The 23,494-nt window shown below is 43.7% G+C and overlaps 2 protein-coding genes across 4 annotated transcripts in view; one reads left to right on the top strand and one right to left on the bottom strand.

Annotated features, from left to right (window-relative positions):
- rev3l (REV3 like, DNA directed polymerase zeta catalytic subunit) overlaps window positions 1-16,094 on the top strand; it is a 76,603-nt gene extending 60,509 nt beyond the window's left edge. The window contains exons 16-32 of one of the 3 annotated variants that reach the window (XM_067572967.1): window positions 195-320; window positions 1,173-1,365; window positions 1,540-1,651; window positions 1,784-1,899; window positions 3,208-3,326; window positions 4,269-4,387; window positions 4,546-4,687; window positions 5,508-5,752; window positions 7,339-7,447; window positions 9,059-9,265; window positions 9,593-9,702; window positions 10,906-11,020; window positions 11,258-11,395; window positions 11,852-12,042; window positions 12,670-12,916; window positions 14,185-14,400; window positions 14,880-16,094. In XM_067572967.1, the coding sequence (XP_067429068.1) occupies window positions 195-320; window positions 1,173-1,365; window positions 1,540-1,651; window positions 1,784-1,899; window positions 3,208-3,326; window positions 4,269-4,387; window positions 4,546-4,687; window positions 5,508-5,752; window positions 7,339-7,447; window positions 9,059-9,265; window positions 9,593-9,702; window positions 10,906-11,020; window positions 11,258-11,395; window positions 11,852-12,042; window positions 12,670-12,916; window positions 14,185-14,400; window positions 14,880-15,020 (2,646 nt within the window). In that variant the 3' untranslated portion in view covers window positions 15,021-16,094. Of the gene's footprint in view, window positions 1-194; window positions 321-1,172; window positions 1,366-1,536; window positions 1,652-1,783; window positions 1,900-3,207; window positions 3,327-4,268; window positions 4,388-4,545; window positions 4,688-5,507; window positions 5,753-7,338; window positions 7,448-9,058; window positions 9,266-9,592; window positions 9,703-10,905; window positions 11,021-11,257; window positions 11,396-11,851; window positions 12,043-12,669; window positions 12,917-14,184; window positions 14,401-14,879 lie in introns of those variants that run through there. The other 2 variants (XM_067572966.1, XM_067572968.1) reach the window with 2 other exon arrangements.
- Window positions 16,052-22,198, bottom strand: mfsd4b (major facilitator superfamily domain containing 4B). The gene is made up of 4 exons (XM_067572969.1): window positions 21,650-22,198; window positions 20,017-20,185; window positions 19,773-19,889; window positions 16,052-18,302 (listed from the first exon to the last, which is right to left on the bottom strand). Exons 1-4 carry the CDS (start codon window positions 22,079-22,081, stop codon window positions 16,987-16,989), a joined length of 2,034 nt encoding a protein of 677 aa, XP_067429070.1. The 5' UTR covers window positions 22,082-22,198; the 3' UTR covers window positions 16,052-16,986.
- Window positions 22,199-23,494: the final 1,296 nt, after the last annotated feature.

The following is a 23,494-nucleotide window of genomic DNA, read 5'->3' as shown; positions in this document are numbered from 1 at the left end:
GCTTTAGAATACCAGTGCAGAACTGTGCATGTAGACGTATATGTGTGACATTCCATATATATATACCCAATATTAGCTTTTTTCCCTGAACAAAGTCGCTGCCTCTTCCAGTTCAGCTTTTGAATTGAGCCTTAATGGTGCCTATGTTGTCTTACTCATTTGGATGTTTCTCATGTACTCTTTGTCTTTCACAGAACCAGTTTGCTGCTTTGAATATGCCAAAGAAAGATAACTCTCAGATTGAAGGTCCCAGCATAGCCAACTCTTATGGCTTCAAAGTCAGCATGCAGAACCTGCAGGATGCCAAAGCTCTGCATGAGGTGAGCTGCACCTTAGACTTCTCTGGTAAACACAGATGATCCTCACTCACATATATCAGAATATTTTTTAAAATCATCAAGTCGTTTTACATCTGTAGACTTGCCCAGTTAGTCTTCAGATTTAGTCGATTTTCTGGTAGTTCAGGGATGAATGACAGGCTGATAATCTGCTTCAAGACAGGTTATATCAGTCCCTTATAAAACCTTCAACGTCTTCTAAATTCCTTTTTAATTTGGGATGAAAAGAGTTATGTGGTCTAGTGTTGATATATGGGACTTAGCTGGACCTGTGTTGTAGTGTTTGGGAAGCTGAGTAGAACAAAGAATGTGGGAAAACACATGAGAGAAACTTTGGCTGGACAGAGTCCTCGACCAGCAGGGGCACACATGGTTTCAGGGTTTCAGATGTGGTGGACTCAGCCATTCTTGGAATGTAAACTTGTGGCTGGGTTTTACCACTGAATCCCATCTTCCATGGAAGTCATGAAGTCCATTAGGATTTACACTTAATATTCCTGGCACTTACAGGTGTTCTTATCAAAACAGATTTGCAGTAAATGCACTATTTAAAATAAGCGTTGCTAGATACTCAAATTTATTATTATTGTTGCTAAGTCATTAGCAAGGGGTGATATCTTTAAGGTTGCAATACTAAAACTAAAAAAATGATCAGATAAGAAAGAACTGTTTGAAAAAGAAAATAAGAGCAAAGTTAGAGGAGATGTGGAATATCTGGAAGTAGTTTGGAGATAAAGGGATATGATCAAACAACAAGAGGGTGACATGATGTACTTCCTCTAAAGATGGTGGCTTCCTTTCAACCCAACAATGTTTTTTCTCTTTCTTCTTCAGGTCCAGTACCTAACACTAATGGGCATGGAGCTCCATGCACGAACCCGACGTGACCTCGAACCTGACCCCGAGTTCGACCCCATATGTGCCTTATTCTACTGCCTCAGTTCTGATGCTCCCTTGCCGGATGTAGACAGCACCCAGCTGACAGGTGCCATTGTGGTGGACAAAGACCACCAAAGTTGTGACCAAGGTGAAAGCTTACTTTCTCATAGCGCTAGTAAAATGAAAGATAATTGTCCCAAGATGTTTTATTATTATTTGTAACATCATTTAAAGTTTAAATAGGGAACACTGTCGTTAAAGATCACATGATCACTACCTGTTTACAGTCAAGCTGATGAGTGTGTTTAAACGCTCTCAGCAGGTCACAGAGGAACAGCGCCCCTGCTGGTCAGGTCAGGTGTCTCTGGACTGCAGGTGACATACGCCACTGATGAGAAGATGCTGTTTCAGGAGCTGGTCACTGTCATGAGGAGGTGTGTGACAATAACAATACTTTATAGATATTGAATCATACAGCAGAGGTCACAACTTTTAATCTCCAAAAGCAGCTACTGTATATTGCTCTTAAAACTCAACTCTGTGCTAATATGTTCATGTTCTGGCAGGTTTGATCCAGACATCCTGGTGGGGTACGAGGTGCAGATGCACTCCTGGGGCTACCTGCTCCAGAGGGCGGCAGCACTTAGACTAGACCTCTGTCAGCAGCTGTCACGAGTGCCAGGTAGGGCTGGCAGTCACCAAAGCTGCTTCTATTAGCAAATGCACAGCAAGTTATCAGGGTTCAAAGCAAATCTTAATGTTCCTTAAAAATGTAATTTATCCTTTTTTTTTAAGGTTCACTCCCTGGTGTTATCACAGCACCATCAAACTCAATGATGAGCTGTTGGGCACTATTACAGAATATGGGATATCTCTCATTTGGAAAAAAACAGAAAATGTGGAGTAAAATTCAATTGAGCAACAATTGAGCAACCTACATGAAACAGGGAGCAAGAATGTAAAAAGCAGCCATAAACATTGTTAAAATAATAATCATGTGGACTTTTCCATCTATGGGGTTCTCGGAACCAGAAATGAGTCTTTTCAGTGGGAGTTTTGATCTGAACTAAGCAGTCCTGTGGTCTGACTCACTCACTGGACTTCAAAGAGAGAGATGTGTGACAAGAAGTGTGAGAAGTTTCAAAAACTGCTTCAAAAGTAGAGCCTTCCAGGTTTAATATAATCTCACAGATTCCCCTCACAGACCAGTAACCACAGTACTAACCTGTATATGTCTAAACATTTCCTGTGGAAAAGTTATTTGCTGAGCTTTCCATTATTTACAGCATGCAGCAGCAGAGCTGACTGTGCTGTGTTCCACACAGTAAACCCCCGCTACTGACCAACTATTAGGGTCTTCTCTCTTTAATGGAGGCTGCGACACATCAGGACAAATCCATAAACAGACCATGGCACTTGTTAAGTGCATAGCTGCAAAATCCCGTACGTGCAACGTGCAGAAGTAATTATGGTTATAGTATTGAATCTTACAGTCAGAGTGTGGCTGCTGAGAGCTGCAGTATCTGTCAAACTGAAAGCGTGTGTGGGTGCACTATTATTTTCTTCTCTAGCAATTGTTTGTTTTTGAGCAATCTCTTGTTCTAGTCTGAAATCATTAAATCCAGGTCAAGGGAAAGAGTGTGTGTGTTTGTGAGTTTGTTTGTGTGGGCGGGTGAGTGTGTGGGTGGGTGTGTGCGCGTGCATGCGCTGCATGTGTGCTTGAATGTTTATGTGTGAACACACTTTAAGTACAAACATGTGTGGCCTTGTTGGAGTGTGTGTACCTGCACACATCTGGGTGTGCGCAAGAGTAGAGATGTGTGGGTACAGCAGAGTTTGTGTGTGTGAGTCTTAAGTGTTTCCCTGTGAGTGTGTGTGTGTCTGTGTCTGTATGTGTGTGTGTGCGCGCACTAGCTGAATAGAGCGCCTCTGGTGGCTTCCCCTCCTCTTCTGTAATTGGCTGTCTGTCTGGCTCTGTGTGTGTCCTCAGGTGACTCCAAAGAGAACCGCTTCACCGCAGACAGGGATGAGTACGGGGCCGACACCATGTCTGAGATCAACATCATCGGCCGCATCACCCTCAACCTGTGGAGGGTGATGAAGACTGAGGCAAGTGTCCCAGCATGACTTCAACCCCCTCCCACACACCCTGTCTTCACCATTCCAAGTTTTAGGCTGTGCCCGACTTTCATTTTCCACTCTCTCAGACAGGATTCTCACCAGTGTTACATTTTCTTTCTGCTACAGTGCGACTTTATTTTTGTATATTGGGCTTCATTTCAATCATTTTATTGAAATGTGAACTTTGAAATAAAATCTTTGCGATACATATCGACAAAAACATATATGTTCCATTAAAATGTGTTTTAACTTCTCCCGTCCCCTTGCACATCGATTGTGGAGTTTTTACAGTGTTTTTCTATCTTGTTAACTCAGTGGGTTTTCTCAGGTTGGTGTTACTACTGCTGTCTGCATGGTGCTAGTGTTAGGCTGTGAGCTCTGTTGTTTTTTAATGTAAAATGCTGATTTTTCTCAGAACACACAGGGAATCTCTTGGTCAGATGCTCACATGAGTGGCCGACCGTGACCACTAGTCTGAATTTCACCTAATTTCGGAGACATTTTATGAGCTGTCATGGTATTTTCTCTCATTAATTTCTGAAAGAAAAGAAGAATATATATTTCTGTTACACAAAATTTTATTTATTTTTTTATAACTTTTCCTAATTTTTTCACCTCTTTCAGTATCTAAAAATTCTTCATATGAAACAGTCCAAGAAAGAAAAAATCTTCTTGGGTTGAACGAATCACAACTCACGTCCGCACAAAGGCCATAAGCTATGATTAGTGGTCACGAGTAGACATTGTTTCATTTCAAGGGGTCACGAGCTAAAAACATTGGAAACCACTGCTATAAAAGATTCAGAAGTCTGTTTACAACAGAAAGGAAAGTGAGGGTGTTTTACAAATTGTACACTTTGTAGGACTATACCACATACTATTTTCCACCTGCTTTGATTAAAGGCGTTGTTTTTATTTTTTCCCCCTCAGGCGACGTTGAACAGCTACAGTTTTGAGAATGTTGCCTTCCATGTGCTCCACCAGCGCTTCCCCCTGTACAGCCCCCGCACACTGTCTGACTGGTTTGACCACAACACCCACCTGTACAGGTTTGTTTCCAACACCGTGTACACAACGCTTCCTAATCATTGCTGATTTCTCTATTTGTATTTGAACCATCTAGACTTTTAGCTGGTTTTTAACAGCTTTTCATATGAAAATCACTGTATATAATGAATCCACTGATGTGTGTTTGTGTGTGTGTTAGGTGGAAGGTGGTGGACCACTACGTGAGCCGTGTGCGCGGCACCATGCAGCTTCTGCAACAGCATGACATCATCGGCAAAACCAGCGAGCTGGCCAGACTGTTTGGGATCCAGTTCCTCCACGTTCTGACCCGAGGATCACAGGTACCAACACACACACACACACACACAAACACACACACACACACACTTCCAGGTCTTTGTTGACTGTGTGTAAGGTTGAAAGGTGCTGCCTGTAGAGACATACCCCCAGAGAATCTGTCTACCTACCCTACACTGCAGCTCCTCTAAGCTCTACAGAGCAATTAGCTGGTGAACATGATGGAACATTTAGAAGCTTAAGAGCCAGATGTTTTTCTGAGGAGGAGACCAAAAACACAAAAAAGAAGGACTATTGGACTTAAGTTTGTTGTGTTTGAGAGAAACACGACTCCAATGAATGCTAATGTTGCTCTGTTATATCCTGTAAATAGACAGTAAACAGGCAACTGTTTGCCAACATTTTAGCCTTATCAACTTTATGGTGTGATAAAATGTCAATTTAGTCTTTCCTGCTTGTCCTTAAGTGTCCATAAAACCAGTAAGTGAAGCTCTGGGTTTAATGTTCTTAATGTTTGGGTTATGGTTGAGGAGGGCAGTTAGTGCTTGATAGATGATGATGTCCAAGCCAGATAACTCCCAACACTTCACAGGGCTGAGACTTCTAATATTTCATATTGAGAAATGATTGAAAACTGTTTTTACTTATCATTCATATCATATCATTTACATCTAGTTGTGTTGGTTACCTAGAACAGCAGTTCTTGTAACACTGCATGTCTGTTTTACAAATGGATGTTGTAAATGGACAGTATAAATGAATTAATAGTGATTATCACAGCAAATTTTAGCACAGTGGAAACAAATGAAAAACAATTAATAATGATCATACTCCTTGCGCTCCCTCCTGCTCTCGTCCCTGCAGTACCGCGTCGAGTCCATGATGTTACGCGTGGCCAAGCCGCTGAACTACATCCCTGTGACGCCCAGCATCCAGCAGCGAGCCCAGCAGAGGGCTCCGCAGTGCATCCCCCTGGTGATGGAGCCCGAGTCGCGTTTCTACAGCAACTCCGTGATTGTTCTGGACTTCCAGTCGCTCTACCCCTCCATCATTATCGCGTACAACTACTGCTTCTCCACTTGCCTCGGCCACGTGGACAGTCTGGGAACGTAAGGACATGACAGGCCCACACACCTACAGCGTGTACCCGAACTTGCTTAGGTTGCACGTCTGCCAGGAAAGTCTCCATCCAGCGCCGCCTTCCCTCCCTCATTATTTTTAATGGAACAGACACAGTCAGAGCTCGGCATGTTGTTCACAGCTCAGAGCAGCGAGAGATAGAAGTTAGGAAATATTTCATTTTTTTCAAGGGGATTACTGTAGTTGCATAGCAACAGCGGGAGCCGTGAACACTTCTTTTCAACATGTATATGTCTGCTACCCCAAGGTAAAAGAAAAAAAGACGTATGCTGGCTTTATGCTCCTCATCCTCAGCAGAGTAGAAAGTGGCAAATTAGCCCAGAGGGTAGTTTACTATTTCAGAATATCAATGTCAGCTGCAGTACTCAGCAGACCAGTGGACTAGTTTCACTACAGTTGCACTACAGTTCATGTGTTTGATTCATTATAAGTGATACAATATTTCTTTTAAATCTAACAGTCATGTCTGCGTCAGCCTCACATCATGTTAGATGTTATTCAAGCATTGTGGTTTTCAGCTGACTGACCTCTAGATATTTGCAGTGATTCATCCTGTTATCATTACTACACATTTTCTGCAGGAGTAAGTCCTGTTTCTTATGTGTTTGGTTTTAAACTACACTAGCATTTGTAGAATGTAATTTGATATTCTGACTTTGATGAGTCGCTGCACCAAAGCTGAATCAGAGCTTTTATTGATTTAATCAACTATCAATGCAATAAATGTAAATTCCAAATAATGGAACATGCAGAAAAGGCTGAAATATTTGCTCCAGATTTGTGTGAGAATGATTAGTGGATTAACTCATTAGTGGATCAGTAGAAATTGAATGATCAGTTAGAAAACTTTCTGGCTCCAGATGTGAGAATATGATGCTTTCTCTGTGTGATGTCATTGTAAATATCTTAAGCAATTTAAGGACATCAGCTTGGATGCTGGGAAATTGTGATGACTTAACGTTCCAGTATTTTACAGACTAACTGTTAGAGACCTGAAGACGTAAAACAATCCAATATTTAGAGAAAAGTCAGGAAAATCTTAATATGAATTGTGCAACAAATTGTGCAAATGTTTATCTTTCTCTCTATCTCATTAATTGTCTTGCATCCTCCTGAGATTTGAGGAGCCCAACCCCAACAATCCCTAGACTAAACAATGAATCAGTTAGTTGAAGAATCATCACTCTGTACATTGTTTGTATGCTAGTCATGTCATCTTGACTTATCTTTTGACCATATTTGACCAAATCCACAGGTGGTATTAAGGTATTAATACTCAGTAGTAAGGTTTGGCTGTTGATGGTGTAGCTCCAAAGTTCAGACGGCTTTCTGCTACAGTGAGGCTGCAGGCAGTGAGAGAAGCAGCTCCCAGGCACATCAACACCGCAGTACAGCAGACATAACTATTAAGTCACTCTTTGGTGTTTCAGTGGCAGCTGAGTGAAGATGCTGCAGTGCTGCGAGCAGCCCTGTGATAAGAGGAAGTAACAACTAACTACTGGAAAAGGATGATTTCTTTTCTTGAATGATATTCTTACACGTGTCTTTGTTTCAGACCTGATGAGTTTAAGTTCGGCTGCACATCCCTGCGGGTTCCTCCTGACCTCCTCTACCAGCTCCGCAACGATATCACCGTGTCACCTAACGGCGTTGCCTTCGTCAAGGTACAGCACCCCCTGACCCCCCCCCCCCCCAATCACACACTTAACACACAGCGGCCCCATTAAGAGTCATCTCTGAGTCCTCCAGCAGTGCAAGTTTATTAATGTGAAGGCCGAGCACGTCCGCAGAAACTCCACTTCACGCTCTACGTCCCTCCATTCATTAATTTAATTCATTCACTCATTGCTCCGCGCTGCCTGGCTGCTGTCCCTTACTCTCATTACATAACACACAGGCACAGAAGGGAAGGAAAGGCACAGAAGGTTTAGTCGAACTATGTTTTTGTTTCTCTACAGCTGGATTTTGACTAAAACTAGCCAGATGTTGTGAAGCCGGCTTTGTTATCTTTCTATTCCACTACTGTGTTTGTTAGATGCGTCCTCAAGAGCCCAACTATTAGAGTAGAGTTGCATAGCGTCAACTGTGGAATGTAAATGTGAAACATCAGTGTAAATGCCAAAGACTGCCAATCAAAACACTGGGTGCTTTGAATTATTTCTATTCCGGGATGTCACCCATACTCCGCCAATGTCAATAAGACAAGCTTATCAAAACATATCACATCATTCTCTGTATACTGTACATCCTCTAAATGCAGTATGTATGGACTTTAAACTTGACTCATTTGGGGATGAGTTTGATTTTGTAAAAACATGATTAATGATCTTTTTCATGGTGTTGTCATCCCTGTGACACTTATGTTAAGCTTGACAGAAAGAATAGAGCTAATGAGGAAAAATATTAAAAAATATTATATTATATATTATCATTTTTTCTTTACATTGATCAAAAACCTTTATCAAGCAACTCAGAATCACTGGCAGGAACTGCACTGGAAGTTAAACTAGGACTGGGAACATTCCTCACTCAGAATCAGACTTCATGTTAATTTCTGAAGCTTCCTACACTGACTCCTACTAAGAGTGTGATGTGTTGTTTTAGACGTTATAATAGTATATTGTAGTTTTTCTGACAGTTGCAGTGTGGAGTATTTGGAAAAAATCTAGAAAATATGTATGTATATACAGTGTAAAACAATGTGAAAGTTAACTCAACACATTACCTATAAAAGCTCTGGACTGTAATATTGTGTTTCCATTACGTCACTCTGATTGGCTGCACAAATATCTATCTGAGGTGCTGTAAGAACCATCAATGTGTCATTTTTGTTGCCAACAGTACTGGTTGACAAAGACTTATATTATCACTGTTGCAAAGCTGCATTTTCTCTGTTGCCAAAAAGCATTGGGTCGTAAAGACCGTCACTCACAACAATCATTCATTTTTTTGTCAGAACAATGTTTCTAAAATAAACTTAATGTCATCAAGCTTTTCCAAAAATATCCCCTGGTGACTCCTCAAGATGTTAGGACTCCTCTGGAGTTCTGCTACATATTAGCAGAGATACTGTAGGAGTGATATCCTAGTTAAAGTTGACTACATTCATTTACTCCTTTAAAAGTAGGACCAAATATGAGTGACTCTGATAACTTCCCTCTAAAATGCTTGATAAATACGAGCCTGATCTGTTTCACCTGAAGGAACAAAACTATCTTACAACCCATAATTCATCATAATCACCTTGAACCCTTTTGTTTGTCGTTTGTGTCCAGTCCTCGGTGCGTAAAGGCGTGGTGCCCAGCATGCTGGAAGAAATCCTCAACACACGTATCATGGTGAAGCAGTCCATGAAATCCTACAAGCAGGACAAAGCCCTGATGAAGCTGCTGGACGCCCGGCAGCTCGGACTCAAGCTCATCGCCAACGTCACCTTCGGCTACGCCGCGGCCAACTACTCCGGGCGCATGCCCAGCGTGGAGGTAAGATCATCAAATGTGACCATCAGCTGTCTGAGGAAGGCTCACTACCATGCTTGGATTCAGACTCAAACCTCAGTGGAAAAAGTTGAGACAGCAAAGACTGGGGAAAGCTTTGTTTTGGCTGTGTTTTCAAATTCCAACTCATTCACCGTATTTGAACCCATCTGTGCTTCTTTTGGAGAAGAGGAACGGATGTTACACCACATAGTTTCATGGGAAAAAGCATTTCTAGTCTATAATATAAAAATCTATAAAGACCTGGACTGTGATTTCAGGGAGAAAATGCACAAAAACACAAAGTTCAGCGTTTTCATTTGTGGTCTCCAGGTTGGAGACAGCATCGTCCACAAAGCCAGAGAGACACTGGAGAGAGCCATCAAGCTGGTCAATGACACTAAGAAATGGGGAGCGCGTGTTGTGTATGGAGACACTGACAGGTAAACGGTTTATGTTCCATACAGTCACTGTTGTTCATCAGAGCAGCAGCAGGTCCACACAGGTTAAAGTGCAGCACACATGCTCATTACGACTGATATAAACTCATGTCAGACACAACTGATGCACACGAATCATTTCAGTTTGCTGTGTCTCATCCTGTGTTCACACGGCCAGCAGCTCAGCTGATGTGTCACTATGTTGTGATGATGTGAGAGGCTCTGATCGCACCTGAGCTGTGTTCTCACAGAGCTCCAACATTTTCAACAATCACACACGTCAGTGTTACATGTCATTACATTTCTTATTGTTTTGACAACCATCTGGAAGGCGCTAATTAATTCTCACATCCAAACGCTGCGACTATTTGCCAGGCAGTGATGTGGAGACTTGTTATTACTGTAGCGTTGCAATTAAAAGATGGCAGGAATCAACTTTTTGTCTCTTTTGCACTTTGGTAATTAAACTAAATCACATCAGCCAGGAAGCATACAAGCATAACATACATCACTTCCCAAGAAGAAGTTGGAATTTGTAAAAACAAACTTAACAGGAGAATGTGCACACCTGTACGGAAACTCTGACCCACGTGCACATTCCCAACACACAGAGCACAGGAGAGAGGGTCTGTATGATGCTCACACTGGTGGTCAGCTGTAGAGCAACACAGAGTATGCAACAATATGCCAAATATCATTATGGTATAGTAGTTATTTAGTCTTTTACAATATAATATCTTATATTTCTGCATGTATACCCTGGGTAGCTTAGTTCCATTGATTACTTGTGTATACATATAAAGCCTACATATAAAAGTGTTTCATAGGTGCTTCATAAATAACTCTTGAATCTAACTCTGAGGCAGAGTGTTTAGTTTAACTCACAAGAAGGGATTCTTGATGAATATGGACTAGACTTCCCTCAGCTGATTTTTGGGGTATTTGTGGTTATTTTTACTTCTTTATTCGACAGTCAACAACAGAGAGAGGAAGTAAAGAGGGAACAGAGAGGTGAGAAATGACTCGCAGCGAAGGCCACCCACCCACAAGACGTGAACTGGGGAAGCTGCGGGTTCACGGTCGAAGCCTTAAACCTCTAGGCCGCCAGGGCGACACAGCTCTGTAGGAGCTGACTGAAGTGACGGAGACTTACAGCACAGATGGACTCTAATGAGCTGATGTTTGTATCTTTCATGTGTTTCGCAGCATGTTTGTTTTGCTGAAGGGAGCCACCAAAGAGCAGGCCTTCAAGATAGGCAACGAGATCGCAGAGGCTGTGACTGCAACCAACCCCAAGCCTGTCAAGCTCAAGTTTGAGAAGGTAAATGCTTCGTCAGCATAGGAACACACACACACACACACACACACACACACACACACACACAGAGCAGCTTGTGTCTTTACACTCAGATTTGGATTTGCGTCTGTGCCAGTGTTCTCTCTCCATCTGCAAATGTACACACATTTGAAGTAATTTTTCATCTCTTCTGTGTGTGTGTGTGTGTGCGTGTGTGTGTGTGTGTGTGTGTGTGTGTGTGTGTGTGTGTGTGTCTCCCAGGTGTACCTGCCCTGCGTGCTGCAGACAAAGAAGCGCTACGTGGGCTACATGTACGAGAACCTTGACCAAAAGGAGCCCGTGTTTGACGCCAAAGGGATCGAGACAGTGCGCCGCGATGGCTGCCCCGCTGTTTCCAAGGTAACAGGCAAACCACCAACTCCCTCCTCCTCCTCCTCCTCCTCCCTCCCCTTGTTTCTCCACGCTCTACACCAATCACAGCCGTGCCAGCTCTCTTCCCGCTCTCGTTTACTCAGACCGCTTCACACGTGTCAATCAGTGAAAAGGTCCCTGCCTGCTCAGCGAGGCTGTTTGTGTTGTCTGGTCTAGACACTGACTCGTCCCGCTGATAATTCTGCCATTTAGACTGCAGCTTTCTGAGCCACACACAGACATTTCTCTTCTAATTATATTTCAGTATCATGAGATTCAACTGCAAGTCACACTTATATTTGTGTTTTTCTTATGTTTCTATGAATCTCTGAATTCATTTGTCAGCTGGTTCCTCTCTGTCAATCAGACAATTTATTTTAAAACTTTTTAAAACATTGTTATTGACTAATCATGTGTCTGTTCATTCATTCATGTCCTCCTCAGATTCTGGAGCGTTCCATTAAGCTGCTGTTTGAGACGAGGGACATCAGCCAGGTGAAGCAGTTCGTTCAGCGTCAGTGTTTGAAGGTCCTGGACGGCCGGGCCAGCATGCAGGACCTGACCTTCGCCAAGGAGTACCGAGGCAGCAGCTCGTACCGGCCCGGAGCCTGCGTCCCCGCGCTGGAGCTCACCAGGTGTGTGTGTGTGTGTGTGTGTGTGTGTGTGTGTGTGTGTGTTCACGTGTATGTGTCTGAGGAGGTGTGACAGCACATTGTCAGCAGGCATTTAGAGAAAAGCCACATGCAGAGAAACAGCACGCCAAGAAAAACAGAGGAAGTCCTTAGTTTCACTTGGATGAATATGTTTGCTTGTTGACTGTGTGTGTGTGTGTGTGTGTGTGTGTGTGTGTGTGTGTGTGTGTGTGTGTGCAGGACAGGGAGAAAGACCTTGCTGTCAACTACAGTTACAGTACTCTGTGTGAATCCAATTACTCCTTCCCCACAGTGCTCATTGTCTGGCTGCACTAGCCTGCGTGTACAGTACCTGATTCTGTTGCTAGGCAACCCGGCTCTTAATGGGTGAAAAAATCGGATTTCAGAGGCATGGATAAGATGGAAATATTCAGCCTCATTCATGAGCACTAGTACAGTTTATCTGTACAGCCTCAGCACACAAAGAAGCAGGCCGCTCGATTCTTGATGTGTTTATTATAAAATGTTTTATCCAGTAAATAATTGAACAATAAATTTAGATTTGATTATTATTTGAGTCATTTACAGTAGAAGTTGTGATCAGCTCTTTTATGTTTCATCGCTGACCAGGCGCATGATGGCGTACGACCGCCGCTTGGAGCCACGTGTGGGTGAACGGGTGCCCTACGTCATCGTGTACGGGATGCCCGGCGTGCCCCTCATCCAGCTGGTGCGTCGGCCCATGGAGGCGCTGCAGGACCCAAGCCTGCGCCTCAACGCCACCTACTACATCACCAAGCAGATCCTGCCGCCGTTGGCCCGTATGTTCCAGCTGATCGGAGTGGACGTGTTCAGCTGGTACCAGAAGCTCCCCAGGGTGAGACCTCACACACACACACATTTCATTTCATGTCAGGAAATGAGCAGCCATCATGAGTTTTATCTTCCCTCTGCAACGTAGAGCAAAAAATGCAGATGAGTGTCGATGATAATTCACATGAAAACTTTACAAGCTTCAGAATAAAAGAAGAAAGCAAATGTTTTTGGGGACACATAAATCTGTATGAGCTCAAGTTTGGAGACGTATTTATTGATTAATGAGCTTCTGTGTTTGATTAGTGACAGATGTCTCACTGCTGTGAAGTGAAGGAGATAAATGTCGCCCCTTACATCCATTTCTATCAACATACTACTAGAGGGTCTTTTTTATTCAGGGTCTGTAGTGAAGAGAGAACAAAGGAGGAAGAGAAAACATCCTCTGCCTCTCACTGAGGATCGAATGAGACTCATCAAACAGCAGCGCTGCTGAGCTGCTCTTTGTGTCAATACTGAAGTCAGGATGTTCTCTGACAGAGCACACACGCCCTCTGCTGGTAGAGCTGCAAACATCTGCATCCTCCCAACCTCTCATATATTAATATACATTTAAAAAACAGCAGTGAAACTATATTACACATCATACCAGAATATTGCACTAGAGCTTGTCACATGCCAGTGTCGACCCTGCTGTGTGACCATTTAAGTTTTAACTGCTGCTGTTTCAAATGTTAATGGAAGGATGCATTTTGGAAACCGTCAGCCGGAAGATAAACACTCTTATTCAGAGTGAAGGGTTATATTCTGTGCCTCTCTAAGCATAATAATACAAGATGAATGAGTTTAGACTTGAACTTTACTGACAGGTTACCATATCATGCTTGAATACCATAAAAAAACTCTAAAATTGACTGATAAAACAAAACTAAGTCTCTTGTCTACACAGTAAAACTTCACCAAGCATTTTAAACCTCCACCAATGTGGTTGTATGTTTCCTGGTAGCAGTTTTAAACTCTTCCACTGATAACCAAAAAATGTAGCATTGTGCCAAGTTGTCAACATGGAAGAAAAAAGCAGACGACTGCTAGCTAATGACAAACAGACTGTAAACATGTTTGCAAGAAAACTCCAGAGGGCTGCAGTCTGCTAGGTGGACTGCACCTGACAGTGTTGACAGTTAAGCTGAGCTGTCCAGATGAACAGAACTAACATGTCACTGAGTAAACCTGAGTGTGACCTCCCTGAGAAGAGAAAACTACCCTATATAATGATTGGTTGTATGCAGACTGCTGTTTTCAGTGTCGGTGGTCCTTCTCTGGTCTCTGCAGATCCAGAAGGCTTCCTGCTCCGCAGCAGTGGGTGGAGAGGAAGTGGGGAGGAAGGGAACCATTTCCCAGTACTTTACCACGCTTCACTGCCCCGTGTGTGACGAGCTGACCCAGCTGGGCGTGTGCTCGCGATGCCGCGCCGAGCCGCAGCGCGTTGCTGTCACACTCTACCAGGACATGAGGCAGTGGGAGAGTCAGCAAGACCAGCTGCTGAAGGTGAGAGAGCACGTGTATTTATTTTAAACAATCTCTCTCTTCACAATAAATACATGCATGTAAGGCTGGGCGAGGTAAGAAAACAAAATTTCAGTAACTTATTTTAAACATTTATGTGATGATAACAGTAAAATCATTTCCTCAGAATAAGATTCCACTGACAGTTATGCTCTATATGCAAGATTTCATAGGAAAAAGTGTGAATTTTGAGAATTTGGCATCAGCTGCTTTCTTGATATTTGAGAGGTTAAAGCAGAAAAATCTCAACCATGCTGGTGGGAAGTCACCCTCCTGCCTGTCAGTGGTCAGAGAGCCAGATATTCAGTATCTGTCCTACTTGTGCAATATTTTTGTAACAATATATATTTTTTCATGGTTGAGTATTTATAGACCTTTGAACCAGTCAGCACGGCTTGTTTTTAGAGTTATAGAGACAAAAGCAACAGCAGACCTGTGATTTGACTCTTGCTTGTCTCCAGATCTGTAGGAACTGCAGTGGCTGTGCAGAGCGGCAGGTGCCCTGTGTGTCCCTGGACTGTCCCGTTCTCTACAAGCTGTCCCGCGTCAACAGACAGCTCTCCAAGGCCCCCTACCTCCGACAGCTGCTGGAGCAGTTCTGATTGGCTCCTGACATGGGAGCTCCCCCCCTTGATTTGGTGCTAATCGCTGCCCCTCCCCTCCCCTCTCCCCACCCCCCCTCTTTCCCATCTCAGTGTTTGATTGTCCATTCGGTTGAAATTGTTTAAATGGTGCTTCGATTGAACCCTGTTGGGTTTTCATTCTGTCTTGTAATTGTTATTTGTTATACAAGTATTTCTCTGCGTGTGCAGACTCGTCTGGTTTGGGCCTCCTGTGAGGAGGCGGTGTGGGGAGGGAGTGTGCCCGCCCCCCCATCCCCTCGGCTTGTGTTTGTCTTGTTTGCTGCCATCTCCATTAGCTGCTATGGGCTGAGTGAGGCTGGTGTCGGTGTTGACACAGCTACAGACCGCCTGTCATGGAACTACGTGCAGTCCAATCAAGGATGAATTGTATCTTGTATGCGCTGTAGCAGTTTGAAGTCCTTGGTTTTTAAGGAGCTCCTTATAAATGTCAAGACAAAACTACATTCAAACCACTAATTGACTTTTCTTCATTTTTATATCAACTGCAGTCTGTTGTAAATAGTTCCTGTATAGCTCCATCTATAATCTCACTGTGCATTAGTATCAAACAAACTTAAGCTCCGGCCATGAATGCAATCAAATCATTTTTTTTTTTATGCATTCTGTTGAAGGGTGCCATTTTTCATGTTTCTTTTAACCTTGATTGTATTGATGTCCATTTAGGCAGATTTGACACCTCATACTCTTATCTACAGAGTGTGAGAACTGGAATCAATTTCAGTTTTTTTTAAAAAAAAAAAAATCTGGGACTGTTGCAATACTGTATTTTGATAATTTATGTCATGAAGAGTCTATTATTTCCTTGTGCATTTATGGTTTTGTGTACGTTTCCAATTCTTGGTGCAAAAACCTGTCATCAAATCACGTCAAGATCCAATCTTCAATTCCCCGTACAGCCGTACACAGGATCTGTGTATTTGTATAAATGTAAAAAAATGATAATGAAGGAGGTGTTTTTTTTGTTTGTTTTTAATGGACATTACTGTGGGTGGAACTTTGAGATTGATATAATAAAAAGTCAATGTATTAAAATGCCTTCTTTCAATGATTGTATTTAAAAATTCAAAAGATGACTCGCTGTCAACAGGTGATTTTTTTTTAGAGAACCACAAGCCACATGACGTTACAGTACATGACATACAAACAGATCAACAATCAGGTCTAGTGCAACAAAAAAACCACTTCATTCACATCATCACACACGTTTTCTGCTGTAAAGTCACTAATAGTGCAAAATGAAAGAACATCTGTAAAGATCAGTTTGGCGGCAGGGTGGTGTGATGATGATGATGAAGAGGGTGAATGTCTCCCCGTCAACAAACATCCACTCTGCTCAAGCGTCCTCGAGCAAGGCACTGAATTCCTACCAGCCCTGGGACTTCTGTTACACTACCTACCCTGACCTTTGACCTCACTGTGGAGGGAATCGGGACAACATTAGAAAATCAGCTTTCATTATTTCAAACATTCCGTAGTACAGCACATAGTTCAAAACTCATCCTTCATCATCAATGAGGGCTCCAAAAGCTTTAAAAGATGCTGATTGTGCAAACCTAAACCTTCAGTGGACATGTGTGAGGTTTAGAAGCTGCACGTTTCAGTCAGTAGCCAGTGTTGCGTTCACTGCACAGTAAATCATCTGAACTGTACATAAATGGAGCGCCCAGGTAGTAACCACAGCGTCCCTGCTTTGATTCCAGCCACGGACCCTTGTTGCATGTCTCATCTCTCTCTCCCTTTGTTTCCTGTCTGCCTCTTCGCTGCCCACCGTCCAATAAAAGCAAAAATGCCCCAAAAAAATAATCTTAAAAAAAAACAACTGTACATAAATGTTAAAGATTTCAGGTTCTGGACAACAAATCAGCACAGACATGTTGAGTTCAGTGAGAGATCAACAGCACTTATGGGGTCACAGGAGGAGGTTTCAGTCTCTCTTCTCTCTCTCCAGAGAGAGCAGCAGTTTGCGTCTGGGGGAGTCTCCGACCAGGGAGATGGTGTCTGAGAACGAGGCTCCACCTGCAGGCTCGGTCACCTGGGTGTTAGAGGGGGAAGAGGCACCCATCAGACCGGTGACGTCAGGAGGAGAGGAGGCTTTGCTGGGCGAGCTGATAAGACTGGCTGTGTCATCCATCTCAATAACCTCAAAGTCTGCGTCGTTCCACTGATCGGCCTCGTTCTCCTCCTCGTCCTCCTCCTCCTCGTCGTTGGCTCCTGAATCCAGCAGCGCCTGGCGGTATTCGCTGTCGTCAGCGTTAGGTCGGCCCCTGACGCGGGGCTTCCTGCTCTGGCCGCTGGGGGCTGATGCCAGCTTGTACATGACGGGGAAGAGGATGGAGGTGAAGGTGGCGGTGATGAGCGACAGGTACATCAGCAGGGGGTGATCCTGGAACTTCCCGTGCAGGAAGCCTAGAAGAGCGGGCAGCACCATCTCGCCCAGCGCTGCTCCCACCACGAAGACGGCCGCCGTGTGGCCCGTCACCGTGGTGTACTGCTCCACCCAGGAGATGCCGCTGGGGAAGGTGGTGGCCATGGACGCCCCGTAGAGGCCCGTGCAAACCCACAGCGCCACCTTCTCCCGGCTGAAGAGGCAGAGAAGCAGAGAGGACACAGTGGAGCCCACCAGGCTGAGCAGGATCATGGTGCCCGGGTACATGCAGGCAGCAAAGAAGATGGCCAGCCCCCTGCAGGCAGCAAATGCTGCCCAGAACAAAGAGTTCAGCCCGGCTGCCTGGGACTGATCCATCTGGGCGTAGTCCTTGGCGAAGGTGAAGATGAAGGAGCCATATGCTACCTCGGCGCCTACATAGGCAAAGAAGAAGAAGAAGAGAAGGACAACAAGAGCCATGTGATGTTTGGCCACCAGGGGCTTTCCTGCCGCTGTACGGGCTTTTTCACGTGACGTGCTGCTGCGAGAGGAAAGCATGAAGAAGAGGATAGAGATGAGGAAGACGAAGGAGCCGATCACAATGTAGGCCCACATGGATTTGAGGGTGCTGCTCCTGCTGTGGACATAGTGGAAGATGGTGTGAGCGTCAGGGGATTTGGTAAGTTGTTCCGGGGTGAGACGAGGCGTAGCGTTGGTCGGTGCGACTCCTGGGCTGCTGGTGTTCACATCGGGTCCGAACAGCAGCTTGGCTATGATGGGAGACACGAAGGCCCCGGCTGCAAAGCTGAAGTGCAGAGCCTGCATGTGAGGTCCAGCCTGCTCGCCCCACGTGTTCAGTATGAGGACGTTCCCACCTGACGGAGAGAAGAGAAAAACACATTCATTACAACCGCTGTAGTATTTCCTAACAGTTTAAAAGTACAGAGATCAGCAGATATCAGGTGTAAAATGTTTAATTATTGATACACACACATTAGTCATTTGTACCTTTAAATGATTAACTTGTGCACAACTGAAATAAAAAGCATTATACAGCAGCATGTGTGCACCAGCAGCCAAAGCTGGTCAGCAGAGGTCACTATTAGCAGTTAGTGAACAGTATAAAAACACACAACAATGCAATAACATTAAGGATGACATCATTATGGGTTAGGGTTGATGTTAGCATCATTATACCTCAGCATAAGTAAAAAGGTGAGGTTTGATGGTGCAGTTCACACCCTGCTCATGTTCTACTAGTGAGTTAAAGTGTTAACGTTGATGCAAAGTAAACAACGATGAAGGCTGTTCCTTTTCTCTTATTTCTGCCCTTCACTGAAGTGTTTTACCGGACTGACACGCCCCCCTTTACTGGAAATCTGTTTATGTTTGGATGCTGCTCTGACACCACATCACATCACCACCGCAGGGACAAATAAAAAGAACCAACTCAAATTACAACTAGTTTGATGTGAGATTTATATTCCCAATCCCTCTAAACATTTGGGCAAATACATCATTTGTCCAATTTTTTATTTATTTTTTATTGGTGTATTGGGTGTTTGTCAAGCAGTTTAAAGAGAAAATATACAGAGAGAAAAGACAAAAGCATCAAAGTGACTACAGAGCCGTAAAAGCCGACTGACAGCTGATCCAGCTGTGCCGCCGTCATGGGAAACAGATGTCACTTCATATGATGGTTCAGAGGACTTCTAATTTCTCTAAAATCGTGTGTCTTCATTTCCTCTCTCATGTGTTGGGCCTTTAAGTCATTTTAGAGTGTGAATTATCAATGAGAGGAAGCTAATTATTCATTTGCTGTGCACAAATGATCAAAACTGTTGCCATTGACACCTGTGAGGATTAATAGAACAGTTATATCGTACATCTACACTCTATCTGCTGACTTGATAGGCAGTTTCATCTTAATGCAACGGCCCGCTCACTAATCCAGCTGTCATCTTTGCTTATCTAACTCCACCAGTCTTACAAATAGTTTAATCAGAAAACTTCTTTTTCTGGCCAACTATGCTTTTAAAGCACTTCTGATCAGCGTCATGACCCGGCCTTTTATCTTCATTTTATCTGCTCAGGCTAAGCTACAATGGCTGGCCCCACTGGCTTGATAGGCAACTTAATCTGAATGCCACGCCCACTCCGTTATCCTCCCACCTTCACTGTGTAACTGGTTCCACTGGTTTGACCAATAGCTACTGATCAGCAGCCTCTCTGGTGTGAGAAACTTTCCTTCACCAATCTCCTTTGACCTCAAATAAAGGAATATGCTGAATTCAACAGGCTAATACTGCACCACTAGCTTTATGCTCTCAGAAGTGTTGTCTTACCTGTATCCAGAACACCCATAGAGATCCCAATGCTGGACATGAGCCCTGTGAGGAGCAGAGCCTGCTTGCAGAAAGGGATAGCACACATTCCAAACGCTGTGACCAGCATTGAAAATCCTGTAGGGAGACATCATCAGAGAGAAACAAATGGAATTTAGTAGACAAAGTATGACAGTGTGGTTACAACAGCTTAGAGGATACATGACAGCTACGGAGCAGGTTCTACTCGTTGGTGAAGGGTTACCTAGCAGAATATGGGGGTTCATGCAGTCAAAGAGAACGCCTCCTAAGAGGGAGCCACCAATGTAGCCTGCAGAACGACCGACAAAGATGTAGGAGATGTTGCTGATGTTCTTCTTCACGTTCACAGCCAGGTCCTCAAACGTAGGGCCAAGAACTGAGATGCTCATCCCCTAGAAAAACAAGAGATCATTCACGATGGGAGGATAACATTTGTAACAGGAGACAATACCGCATATGTGATCGACCCATGGAAATCATTACATATGATCAATCTGTGATGTTTGGAGCATTGCAGGACGTATTTAAATGTTTTTCTGTCCACTTGCGCTCCCTCAAACTCCCTCTTCAAATACCTACACTGACCACGCTGCCTAACCTTGCTGTAACTTACTTATGTGGGTGCAGAGTGGCAACGACAGCATGTTAAATGCAACATGTCTTGCATGGCTGCACTGCATTCTGGTCCATTGAGGCAGAGAAAGTGGCTTCTCTGCCTCTTGTATGATGAGTTTATCCTTGTATAAACACTGAACGTCAGTGCACAACGGAGGCTTTGACTGACTGACGCTTAAGTCTGACTTTTACTGTCAATGTTATACTGCTGGAATATGTATCAAACTGTGTTGTAAATGTGTCAAAGTGACATTTAGTCAAGTTTTGCCTTCTTACAGAAAAAAAGAGAAAAAATTGGAAGCAGGTTTTTTAGCTGAAGAATGAATGAAGCCTGTGTGTTTCACATTTTTTCCCAATGCAAATAAATGTTACAGTCACAGGAGTGAGTGAGCAGCCTCTCAGGTGTGTGCAGATGGGTTTCAGTAATCTGATGCAGATTACATGGTTGAAGAGCACGTTTTACAAGTATGTGGATCCTGTCTATGCGGGATACTGCAACGTTCACTTTCAGTAATGTGCAGAACGTGCACATTACAACAAGCCTATTGTTGATTGATAACTTGACTCTAAAGGTGTCTTAGACCAACTTGTTAGTATATACATGAATATTTGACATCAGACAGTAAGGAGAGGTTATTCACGTGGGTCAGAAGGATTCTTTGGAAACAAGTTAACGGTTATTATCTAGACAGGAAGGCTGCAGTTCTCCAGAGTCTCTGAAGCAACAGCAGACTGAGAGGGAGTTTAAACTTTTGGCAAAGAAAAGGTTGATGAAAGCCAATCATAAGTTGCATGTTGTATGATTCTTCTGTTTTTGTCTTTGTCTGTTGGTTAGTTTGTTTGTTATTGCATCTGTCTGACTGGAACATCTGCATCCCTCTTTCCTCTTAGAGGACCACAATGGAAATAAGCTTTTAGCTTTATCGTATTTCTATCCTCGATAATGTAATTATATGTGAGGTCTGAGTGACTGCAGTCCTGCATGCACTTGTATTATTATCAAATCAATCTATCTACCCTGCTTGCTTTCCTCGTTTACCCACATTTTAATCTCTGTATGGCTGCGTGTAAACAGGTGTATGTTAATGTATATTATGAACGAAAGAAATATCTCAACCTAGCTTGTTTATAACTGTCTGAGCCGCCACACACATGTCGGTTAGTGGAAAGGCCCGTCTACACCCGGTAGGGACATTTTTACAGCACATTTTCTTTAAATCTCATGTCGCTCCTTCAGTTACCAAGCCGAGGAAGGATGCACAGAGAGCCAGAGTGACCATCCAGCGGGCACAGCTTCCTCCGCCGACCACTTCCACCCGGTCGTCGCATCCCGGCTTCGTCGCCCTCTTGGCCGCCTTCAGCGCACTCTTCAGCCCTCGGCCGGTGTCCTTCCTCTTGTCAAACAAGGTGTCCTCCTCCTGGTCGTCGTTGTCGTCGTCGTCGTCCTCCATGCTGGCGAAACGGACGTGCTTCTTTTTCACCACTGTGTGTCGTGCGGCGGATGAAGACATACCTGTCAGTTTATGAATTAGTGACTCCGACTGCTGCTGGCGGTGATGGCGCGCTGTCAGAGTGCCGTTAACGGGCCGAAGAAACAGCGACAGACAGCTGATAGTGATGTAATTACGCACTTTCCGTTTCTCCGCTTCCTGTTTAGAGGTTTCCCTGCGCATAAAGTGTTAAGATGAAGTCCCTCATCGTGAACACAACCGGACGGTTGAGTGAGTGACAGCTGGAGTCGCTCCGTATGTCAACAGCGACTGTATGGCTGGATGTTTGCAAAGATCGTCTATTGAGAAAAAGGCTCACTCGGTGTGTTAAAGGACCAATGTGTACGATTTAGTGGCATCTAGCGGTGAGGTTGCAGATTGCAACCAAGCAGGTGGCTCAAGGTCTGGAAAGTGAAGCCAATGCGGAAGTGCCCTAAACCGGCATTCTTTCTAATGGCCAGCAGGGGGCGACTCCACTGGCTGCTAAAAGAAATCAGATTGTATAGAAGTCTACTTCTCACTTGATTTATTACCCCAGTAAACACTCTCTGAATGAGTTTATGGTCTCAATCACTAGTTTCAAGACTGATGTGTATTTTGTAAAATATGGCCCCATTAAAAGTAAAATAGACAATAAAGCAGCGTATGCTTTAAGGTGTGGTTACCTTATGATTGACAAGTCGCTGCCGTAGTGACAATGTTGATGATATAACGTAACTCATTCTAAGGTAACGAAAACACAACAATTGTTATTTTCAGGTGATTATATACTAATTAAAACATACTTATGAATATTAGATTGAATTTCTGTCAAGTTCGTTCCACTAGATGCCACTAAATTCTACACACCGGACCTTTAAAGTGACCCACCCTCCGAATGGACACAGGATAGTATTACATTCAACTTGGTGGCTGGACAATATCCAAAATCATTTTTATCTGAACCAGCCATAAACTGCAGTTATTACTCACTCTTTGCTTGTTGGACTGCATATTTTTCCATGTTCAACCACTGTTTGCAGCTTTCATTGAGCATTTTACACATCTTATTCCTATGATAGGCTGACAAACATAACTCCACTTGTCTAGCCCTGACCTAAGGAAATAAAACCTCATTTACCACATAGACTACAAACCAGTATCAGTAATTTCAGGTCAGATAATTTCGACTAGTTAATAATAAACAATAATAATACATTTAATTTGTACTTTGTACTTTTCATTCATAGTGAAACTCAAAGTCCTAATGAACCTATGACCATTTTAACTAAACAATAACAGGAGGCCACGTCACACAAGCTTCCCCATTAATGTCAATGGCGAAATATACACACACTGAAACTGACAGCTTATCAGATGGTCGTTGGTCGTTCTTAGTTTCCTGAATTTACATCTGAGTAAGACCTCTTCATATGTTCCTCCTCTCTGATTCAGCTGACGCGTTAAAAATGACAGAAGGGTTTGTCGGCAGACCTACACGACACGCCCACTTTACTACATGACACCCCCCACCTGATTTTATTAACCTAACGGCATGTTACACGACAGCCCCCCCGACCCAAACCATCTCACTGCTCGTGCTTTAATCTAACCATG

The sequence above is a fragment of the Thunnus thynnus genome, chromosome 18, assembly GCF_963924715.1.
Source record: "Thunnus thynnus chromosome 18, fThuThy2.1, whole genome shotgun sequence".
In the NCBI taxonomy this organism is placed as follows: domain Eukaryota; kingdom Metazoa; phylum Chordata; class Actinopteri; order Scombriformes; family Scombridae; genus Thunnus; species Thunnus thynnus.
The sequence above is the reverse complement of the archived record's forward strand: the minus strand, read 5'-3'. Positions and strand labels throughout refer to the sequence as shown.

Excerpts from the sequence above, each read along its gene's own strand:
- mfsd4b (XM_067572969.1), bottom strand. The coding sequence starts at position 22,081 with ATGCGCAGGGAAACCTCTAAACAGGAAGCGGAGAAACGGAAAGTGCGT. Across the intron at positions 19,890-20,016 it reads GAACCCCCATATTCTGCTAG|GATTTTCAATGCTGGTCACA; the intron begins GTAACCCTTCAC and ends GTCTCCCTACAG. Across the intron at positions 18,303-19,772 it reads TATGGGTGTTCTGGATACAG|GTGGGAACGTCCTCATACTG; the intron begins GTAAGACAACAC and ends TCTCTCCGTCAG.